Here is a 10634-nt window from a genome sequence, read left to right as displayed (position 1 = left end):
AAAACTGCCAGCTGTGGTTGACGGAATTCTACAGTAAAAATACGGTAACAGTGTTTTAGGTTTTAAGGTTTTAACTTAAATTTACAGTTACGTAATTTAATTATCTCGTTTGCACTGATAACCACCAAAACCAGGTGGTGATGAGAAAGTCACATGACGAACCAAAGCCCGTCACAAGCAGCTTTTAAACAGTGACATATGTAGAAGGCTCTCAGTGTCGTTCACAGAAACGCTAAACATGAGTGAGACCCAAACTGAAATATGCAATAACCATTCATTTAACGATATTAGATGTAACACGCAACCCTAATAAACATAACTGATACGAAAAACTTAGAAGAAACATCAAATTTAAACAAAATTCGAAATGCAATGCAGGGAATTTGGTGTTAACCATTTAACAGGTTTTTACTGTATTTTTTTTCCTGTTAAAATCTTGGTCATTTTGTACAGCGTAGTCAGAAATTAAATCATTAATTTTAGTAAAATACTGCACAGTCTTCACTGTAGTCAAATATAAAAATGCTAAAGTGATTCATTGATTTTAAAGAGTTAGTTCGCATAAAAATAAAAATTAGCCCATGTTTTACTCACCCTCACGGCATCCTAGGCGTATATAACTTTCTTCTTTCAGATGAATCCAATCGGAGTCAAGTCATATATATCTAGGATACACCGAAGGTGAATACAACATGGACTAATTTTCGTTTTTTTTGGATTAACTAACCTTTAACTAAGTTTAACTAGTTAACTAAGACGGGTAAATCAAGCCGCTGTCTCGCATAAATGTAAACAAGCCATTGACAAAATGTAAAGCTAAAAGAGTAAAAAGTCAAACAAGCCTATTAAAAATTCAATTGAAAAAAGAGGACTGAAACTCCAAATGAAATCCAAACTGAAATGAAATTCTTTTTTTAAAGCAAAAGTAGTGCAAGAAGCCTCTCGTGGTCCAGATCACTGAAATCAAAGAAGGACAACATATCCACACGTTCAGGTCTATTAATAATGACATTATAGCATTAGCACAATAAGACGCAAACGTGATCTGAATTCACAATCCTGAAGAGGTCTTTTTCACTGCTTATTGCGCTTAATAAGTCTGTTTAACATTTTTTTGTACCATTCATAGGCGAGGTGTATATAACTCGAGTGTATAAAATTAGAGATACTGCATATTGTGAAATCGGTTCGTCCAGAGGCCCTTTGACCAAACGGAGCAGATTCGATCGTTCCAGCGAGTCCTCAAGAACGGCTTTGATACGCACTTTAATTCCCCGCAGATTCTGAGCTGGGCATGACGACAGTGAACCGCTGCCTGGACGCGGCCAAAGCTTGCAACGTCGACGACGTGTGCCAGAAACTGCGCACCGAGTACGTGTCGACGTGCATCAAGCCCTCCACCAAGTCGGGTTTGTGCAACCGGTCGAGGTGCAACAAGGCCCTGCGGCGGTTCTTCGACCGCGTGCCTCCGGAGTACACCCACGAGCTGCTCTTCTGCCCCTGCAGCGACATGGCCTGCTCAGAGAGACGGCGACAGACCATCGTGCCCAGCTGCTCCTACGAGGGAGAAGATAAACCCAGCTGCCTTTCCCAGATGAGGATCTGTAAGGCCGACTACGTCTGCAGGTCAGTTTGAGAGGTGTCTCGTGGGCGGCTGGATTAAACAACTCACCTTGCATTCACTCTTTTTTTTCTCCAGGCAGAGAAAGCCTTGACTTTTCTATAGCTGTCTGGAGAAAAGCGAGCATGCACGTATTACCGGCGATAAGAAACGAGCTTTTCTTCACGTTCCTCGTAATCCGCGTCTTTATAAGCGAGCATTGGGACGGACGAATTAAAGCTGCGAGACCCTGAAATGTTCTGGTCCAGATAAAACCTGTGCATTAAGTATTGAGCAGTGCATGGTTACGTGAAGTCAAATTACACACGCACCACTATTCAGTCCATCGCTATAAATAACCGAGAAAAAGCCATCTGTTGATGATTAATTGGTATTAGAGATGGGAGCTAATCAGTTCTGCTATGAAAAATAATATTTGCTTGCAAGGTAGCGTTTTTGACTTCCAGTGGGTGATTAACTGAATCAGATGCCTTAGTGAATGACGTCAAGAAAAGCAGCACGCTATGATTATGATGATGACTATATATCAAAGACGCTGTCAGGAGGTTGGCATTTAAGTCAGGCGCGGTCTATTCTGGTAGCGTCACATGCTAACTGCGTAATGGACTATGATTTAACAATCAACGTGTAAAGGGACTCTAAAAGTAAATATAGATGTTTTCTTTTTTATGCTAATATTAACACTTTCCCTGTTAGCATTTTTCATGACTATAGAAAGTAAAGAGCATGTATAGATATCTGAACATGCCAAAATGTTAAACAAAAGAAAAGAAAAGCATCCCATCCTCTGAATTTAACATTAAAAGTCAATTTTGGCACTGTGTTGGGTTGCCACTTGATGTCCAATTTATGGTGAAGCATAACCAGATTTAGTGGCAGTAGAGAGCACTGCATCTGATTGGACCGTTAGCATCTCTTGATATTGTTCCTATTTAAAACTTGACTCTTCTATAGTTACATCATGTACTTAGACGGATAGAAAATGAAGAGCTGTGAAGTTCTAGGCTGATATGGCTCCGGCGTAATAATCAAGGAATGTTGCTGCGTAACATGGCGGCAATGATGAAATAGTCCTCAGCATTTTCAATCGCAATTTCTCATATTCCGTCAGTCTTAGTACGTGATGTAACTACAGAGGAGTCGAGGTTTAAATAGGAAAGATATCTTAACCCTTTTTTAGCTCATTTTTGACCAGATGCTAACGGTCTAATCGGATTTAATGATCTATGCTAAGCTATGCTAAAAGTGCCATCGCCAGACCCGGAGATGGGCTGAACGGGTTTTCAAAAATAGTGAAGTCCGTCAAATACAACAAACAAAACGTCTTTTAAAATGTCTTCGAAAGACGTGGGCGCAGTGGTCACACTCGAGAAAAAAAATCAGCCGGAAAGCAGCACGCTGCAAAAAGCCCCTCAGACGTCGGTTCTCGTGATTATGTCAGTACGGCCGACACACTTATTAGGACGCTTCTGTCTCCTTGGCTGCTGTCCATGCATATACGGCTGTGCTTGTTCTGCAGGTCCCGTTTGGCCCAGTTTCAGTACGACTGCCAGCCAGAAGAGCGTTCTGCCAGCGGCTGCAAACAGGGCAACTACGCAGCGTGTCTCATTGCTTACACTGGACTGATAGGTGAGTGCTTTAAAGCTGTTTTAGACAATCGTTACGCAAAATGAAAAGGGAACTGCATGCATGGCTGTGGCTGCCCATTAAGACTAGAGCAAGGCCGATGCAGGTGGTTTGGAGACTGGTATCTTGGTTTTTCCCTTACTCTGAGAAACACCTGTGCGTCTGTGATGAGAGACTATAAAACGACTCCGGCCACTTTTAAAGTCATGGAGGGATTGATTTCACTTCCAATAAAACAGATTGAATGCAATATTTTTTATGAGGCTTTCTGTTACACAGAGCCTTTTTTGTTTGTTTAGTTCTGCTTCGTGTTCATTCGCTGTATATTGAGCAAACAGAATCCCTTTTAAACAAAATGTTCAATTCCACAGACACACTTCTGACGGGAAGTTTGATTTTCTAAACACACATATAATATTTAATCTATATGTTTATACACTGGCGGCCAAATGTTTATAATTAAGATTTTCTCAGACGTCTCGTCTGCTCACCAAGGCTGCATTTATTCAATTTAAAAAATACAGTAAGTGTAATAGTATTAGATTGTAAATTAACAATTTTAGTGTTTTTTAAAATGTAATTTATTTCTGTGATGCAAAGCTGAATTTTGTAGCATCATTACTCCAGTCTCTCCAGAAATCAAATTAAGCTATTATTATATTTTACTTATGTTTACTTTTATTATTATTATTTATTTGAAAACATCTGTTATGCGACACTGAAGACTTTGATTCAGCTTTGATCACAGCAATAAATTAAATTTGAACATCTATTCACATAGAAAACACTTTGAAAATTGTAATAATAAATTGTAATAATATTTCACAATATTACTGCTTTTGCTGTATTTTTATTTATATATTTATTTATTTTTATAAATGCAGCCTTGGAGCTAAAGAGATGACTTTTGAAAAAACAAATTGATTATTAATTATAAAAAAAAATAATAATTAAAAAATAATAATAAAATAATAATAAAATAATAAAAATAATAAAATAAAAAAAAAAAAATATATATATATATATATATATATATATATATATATATATATATATATATGTATATTACAGCTCCATCATCAAGTCTGTACAAGAGTCTTGTGTCTGTACAGCATATGTTTAGATTAATGAAATCCAATCCATCTGTTGTGCAGTATTGTGTGTGCTGATCAGATTATGGGAAATCACAGATGTGTTTTGGTATCGCAGGCAGCCCGATCACGCCTAACTACGTGGACAACTCCACATCCGACGTGTCTCCCTGGTGCTCGTGTTCAGCCAGCGGGAACCTGAAAGATCAGTGCACGGACTTCCTGGACTCTTTCACCAACAACGTCTGTCTCAGTGAGTCAAAGCTCCCGTGCCGTACATCATCTGAGTCTCCGTCATGTGCTGTGACTGTTAGTCCACACTGTAATGCCACACGCAACAGATTTATCATTAGGGATACACCGGTGTTCAGAGCCAATTATTTTCTGTTAATCGGAAGGCGGTGGAAAAGCTTGTCCTTTATCCTAAACATAAAACAATGCTTATATAATTTCGCTCTCAAGGATGCACACTTAATACAAAGGCAGAGCAGGTTCCTCTTTAGCTTTGTTGTCAGTCAACAGCTGAAATATCCACAAAATAAAAGTGAAGTGTGCCGTTTACCTGTCAATCAATGCACCTGAACCGATTTCCCATTGAAATGTCACCAATTAAACTGAAGTGCTCAAACTATTCAAAGTATATTGAATTAAGCCACAGACTCGATCATAATGCAGCTTGTCATATTAACGGAGTGCTTTTACCAGAACATGCTTTCGGTTAGTTTTATAAAACTAGAGCGTTGACGTGGCCGAAGAACAGGCAAGCTGATTCAACCGAGTGAGTCATTTACACTGGAATCGCTTCAATTGATTCAGAACTCCCGACTCAGTTCAGTTCAAAAGAGCCACTCGTTTTCAAAATCGCTTGACACGACTTTAAAAGTCACGAATAGCAATTTGTGAAATTCAGAATCGGTTAAATGGCTGCGTCACAAAACGATTCGCCGTTTCGAAGCGTGTATGGCAAATCATTTGATTCATATCAGAGCTTCGAATCATTTCGATCATTTACCTTTGGGGTCACACAGTACCTGCGTTAACAATGCTGCATGTTTTTTCTTAAAGAAAACGAAGCTATCATTATCGGTATCGGCCGATATTATTCAGAATAATCGGCTAGCGTTATCGGCTGAGAGAGTTAGTATCAGTGGATCTCTATTTATCATAGTCAGAAGTTTCTGAACCTTAAATTCAGAAATGAATCTTAAGCGCTGCATGCGTGGAAACAACACATGTAGATTTGCAAATGAAGGCCCCAGCAGTTGGCAAGGAGGGAAATGCATTTCTTTTCTAAACAGGCAATGCTGACATAAACATAATTACTTTTTGCCACCCAAGTTTGAATCGAAGCTGAACGTCCTTCAGAGCAGCGCCGAACAGTATGAAGTCTCCTCTTGCTATTCCTTGCGCCATTAGTCGTACGTATGGGTTTTACTGTATGTCACATCAAGCTGGCGTTCAGAACGTCTCAGAAATCACCTCATCTGTCTCTCGCCGCCCGCGTCCTGATTCTCCACTTGAGCAGAACCAGGACATACTTTTAGAAAAGCATTTGAAGAGTGTCAGTCTTCAGGATTGTCTGCCTGTGGCTTGTTCTGGGGTATATTTAGCAACAGGGTTTATCTGTGTAGGACTATTAGAAGAATTTAACATGAAGATGATAAGAAATGTTAACAGAACAAGTGGGTGTTTTTTCAACTATGTGCATTTTTTATCCCAGGTGTTGATTTATTTATATAATATATATAAACTCCAAACAATGAAACTAAGAACATACTTTTATGTTGTACATTAAGATCACATGCTTTCATCTTAGTTTTTTCAAATATGCTTATATCATTGTTAAAATACATATTTTTTTATATTGAATGGTTCATATTTTTAGATGATATTTTAATAAAATGCATTTTTTTTGCTCTGATCAAAGCTGAATTTTCAGCATCTTTACTCCAGCCTTCAGCGTCACATGATCCTTCAGAAATCATTCTAATATAATGATTTGCTGCTCAAAAACATTTCATTATGTGTGATTATTATCAATTATTTTTAGCATCGTGTGTGATTATTGTCAATGTTGAAGGCTGCTGTTCTTTGATGAATAGAAAGTTCAGAGGAACAATATTTATTTGACATTTAAACTATATAGAGTTTTCAGTCACTTTTGATAAATAAAAGTCAAATGTTTTCAAAACGTAAAATATTTTTAAAATGTATTGTCAGGATTAATAATAACACAAACTTAGAATACATATGCATAACTGCTATGAAATTACAAACAAAATAAAAATAAAAATGAATATACAAACTAATATATATATATATATATATATATATAGAGTTTGTTTGTATTGTCATAGTATTTTATATATTCTAAGTTTGTGTTATAGTTAATAAATACAAAAATTATAATAAAAAATTAATAACTAAATTAATAATTCAAAATATAATCTAATAACACAATATTTACATTATATAAATATTAATTATATTATTATTATTAATTAATAATACAATTCATATGAACAATAAAATAAAATAAAATAAAATAAAAATGTTTGTGTCATTCCCACTACAATGATTACGGCCACTGAGATGTTGCAAAGCGATTATTTTTTTGTTTCAAATTAAAAAAAAAAAAACTGACAAAAACAACAAAATAAATTCTAGTGAAATTAGTTTGCTTGTGCACGTCACTGTGCCGATATAGAAGAAACACCCTAAACGGTCTGCATTTAGTTCTTCTGCCGCCGTTTATTATCTGACGTGGAGTAGGCCGCAGACGTTTGAAAATGTAAAGAGCTCTCTGAAGTGCAAGGCTTATTCTGAGCAGCGAGCAGAAATGAATGTCTGATTGATATCCTTCCCCCTCTCAGTCACACTCCTCCAGTCCTGATCCTTATGCATTATATATATCGTGATTCATCAATACGGCCGACTCCGTGGCAATATTCTCCTCGCTCCTGTTCAAACAGAGATCTCTCACATGAAGTAACTCCTCAGACGGCCGAGTGGAGCGGATGAGAGGGATGTTTGGTCAAGCCACTCATCTGTGAGTTAATGAGAGGATGTGGAGAGGCAGGTGCGGAAGCGGCCTGAGCCGAATACTGAGCGCCGCTGAGAGCGCAATCCAAACGAGCGGCTCATATCACGAATGGAAATGATGAGGACGTCTGGTCTGTGTAACAGGGAACGCTCTCCTGACGTTCGGGAACGGACTGGACTTCACGCCCACTCCCACCCGAGCGGCGCGGTTCAGCCCAGCGACGGAGCGAGGGCCGAGGAGGACCGCTGCGTTTGTCACGACGGAGACCGAACAGAGCGCTCTGAGCCCGGCCGGACCCACACAGGTGAGGAGCGTGCCGTTACGGCTTTAAAGAGCCATTTCACCAGTGCAAAATCGTGCCGATTTTCTAGAGCTGTACAAAACGGCAAACGGGGACTCTCTCACGGTGAAACCTGGGCTGCATGATTTATAAAAACTAAAATGAAATGTACAGCAATTTGCACTTTTAAATTTCAGGGGTTAAGAGAAATAAGTAACATAATCGGATTACTTTTTCAAATAGCAAGTGATATATTGCATTGCTTATAAATTTGTAAAAACAAAGTTGCTTTAAATAATATACAGGACATCAATTTTTATGTAAAGGGCCTTTACAAATGATAAAAATTAAATCCAGCCTAAGTGACAAAGCATAAAAGTAATGAAAAAAATGCATTACTTTCCAGTAACGCAATTTATGAATTTTTTATTTTTTGGAATGGCACCATATTGTAATGCTTTAATACTTATTTACTTTAGCAAATTCCGTTGGTTAATTACATTAATTGCTTTCCCCCCTCGTGTCGTTCCAAGCCCGCAAGACTTTTGTTCATCTTCGGATACAAATTAAGATATTTCGGATGAAATCGAGAGCTATCTGACCCTCCGTAGACAGCGACGCAACTGAAATAATAATATATCGTACTAGATGCGAACGGTCCATGTGGCATCAGTGGCTCAACCTTTGCAGCGCTGCCAGAAGACTTTTTTGCACAAAAATAACAATTTATCCAACCATCCAATCATTTATCCAGCATCAGTTATGTCTTCCTCCACTTTGGAGATTCCTCAAGGACATATCAGTTGTTGTTGTGTTTTAATCAGTGTGGTTTACGTTCACGGGAAAGCACGTGCACGCCTTATGATGCTTTCTAAAATGGTGAAAGTGAATTAAAAGAGTAACGCTGATGTTGATCCATTGATGTCACGTGGACGGTTTTACTACGTTTCTGGACCTCATTTCAGTTGCTTTTCATCAAAAATATCTTCATTTATAACAAAGGCGTTACTCGTCGAGAGTAGTTCATGACCACATTTTTATTTTAGGCTGAACTGCAAGCTTATATCTCAAAATTCAGAGAAAAAGAGTTTATTATACCAATTACTTATTATTTAATTAGAATTTTGGGCGTTCACAGACAGGTGAAGTGTAGTATTTAAAATTTGCCATTGCGGAGGTTAAAAAACTCGCCTTTCCAGGGTTAAAGGCAAACTGATTCAACCGAGTGAGTCATTTACACTGGAATCGCTCCAATTGATTCAGAACTCCCGACTCCAGTTCAGTTCAAAAGAGCCACTCTTTTTCCAAAATCACGAATAGCTACTGTCTTTTAATGGGAAAATTTCCATTAAACGAGCACATGACCAATCTTGCGTTAAACGGTGCGCTTTTTTTCGGGGTGCGGGAATGTAAATGTGGTCTGGTTTGCCAACGCCGGTAATGTTGTCTCCTCTGGTCCCTCAGGACTCTGTGAAGGTGAGGCTTTGGTCCGACTCGACGGCGTCCTTCGACACGCAGCAGAACTCGGCTCGTGTGTTTGCCGCGCGGCGCCGCTCGTCTGGATGTGCGTGTTCCTCAGCTTCTCGCTCGGCTGTGATCAGTAAACAGACTCAAGGCGTTCGGGACATCTATTCCGACCGGCCCGTGATTTTGGACCAAACCGTAGCCCGCTCGGCTCCGGAGCTGGAGAAACTGTCCACGCCGGCCTCATTTCTCTAACATCGAAGTCATCGTGTTATCTGTTTCTGTGGAAGCGCCGGTTAAACCTCCAGAATCCGACTTCGCGAGGCACTTTTCTAGAAACGAATGTGGTCGGTCGAACACAAAGACCCTCGGGAAACCTGCCTGTACATATGTACATAGAGTCACACAGAGTCGACATGAACCTGTGCTGTTCATTGAGAGTTTCGGTGTCAAATCATATTTTTGTGGGGCGGGGAGCCAATTCAAAAGTTTCTAAAGGCCAAATAACCTTCTAGCACTCCAAAATCAATTCCTGGGAGAAATGAAGCTTTTTCTCCTTTTATAGTTCCGGAGATCCCCTCGAGGAAAGCGGCGATTTAATATCATTCTGTTCAACTCGACTGAAGAGAAGACATAGGTTATTTCTGATCAATAAGAGAATGGGAATGCTTTGGGTGCTCTACCTAAAGCTCATAATGTGCTACTGCAAATAACCGATTTTGGAGACTAAAGATTGTTGTGGCATCTCCGCAGCTGATTTTCTGCCCGGTACTGTGTGTTTATGTATAATACGATGTGTTTATGAGGGGTCCCGGTGGTTCTGGTGGGGAATATGAGGGCTGGGAACGTGGTAGGGGAGGCGTTTCCCGCTCCGGCCGCTGCTAAGAAAGCCCTTGATGTTTAGGAAGGCTGGGAACCTCATTATGGAACATTCTTTGGTTCATCATATGGCACTAATAAAAGATGCTGGTTCATTTAAAGCCTGTTGCTGTTCCTTTGTGCCTCAGAAACATTGAGCAAACTGGCACAAAAATATGGAAAAGTTAGTCAGGTGAAACTCCACATGGTGTGTGTGTGTGTGTGTGTGTGTGTGTGTGTGTGTGTGTCAAAAACATGCTCGGGGCCAAAAGTGTGGAGAAACGGTTATTCATAGAGCGAGGAGAAGCTATAGAGATTCCTCGTCCGACACACAGATAGTTTATGGCCAGGTAAATCAAGTGAACTGTGGCAGGGGGATTATTTGGATCTCAGGAAGGGAAGAACATTTTGTCAAAACTTGACCGTGCTAAAGCCATTAATTCCGCTAAGATATATATATTTTTGAGAACTCTATTCGCTTTTATTTTGTATGGGACTGCAAATTATGTTACAACCTACATCTGATATGACGTAATAATAAAGCTGATGAAAATGCAATTAATGCAATTAACAATATACATTTCATTTATTGTAAAAATGTAAAAAGGAAAAAAACTATTTAAAGCAAAAAAAAAAGTGAAATATACTATT

The 10634-nt window shown here is 39.0% G+C and overlaps 1 protein-coding gene across 1 annotated transcript in view; it reads left to right on the top strand.

The window, feature by feature from the left end:
- The window catches only part of gfra4b (GDNF family receptor alpha 4b), a 60342-nt gene extending 50237 nt beyond the window's left edge, over positions 1 to 10105 (top strand). The window contains 6 exon segments of the mRNA XM_043233186.1: positions 1281 to 1626; positions 3141 to 3250; positions 4457 to 4591; positions 7525 to 7685; positions 9126 to 9201; positions 9204 to 10105. Of these exon segments, the coding sequence (XP_043089121.1) occupies positions 1281 to 1626; positions 3141 to 3250; positions 4457 to 4591; positions 7525 to 7685; positions 9126 to 9201; positions 9204 to 9265 (890 nt within the window). The 3' untranslated portion in view covers positions 9266 to 10105.
- Positions 10106 to 10634: the final 529 nt, after the last annotated feature.

This window comes from Puntigrus tetrazona, unplaced genomic scaffold, assembly GCF_018831695.1.
Source record: "Puntigrus tetrazona isolate hp1 unplaced genomic scaffold, ASM1883169v1 S000000769, whole genome shotgun sequence".
NCBI lineage: Eukaryota > Metazoa > Chordata > Actinopteri > Cypriniformes > Cyprinidae > Puntigrus > Puntigrus tetrazona.
Note: the sequence above shows the minus strand (reverse complement) of the source record. Positions and strands in the feature narration are given on the sequence as shown.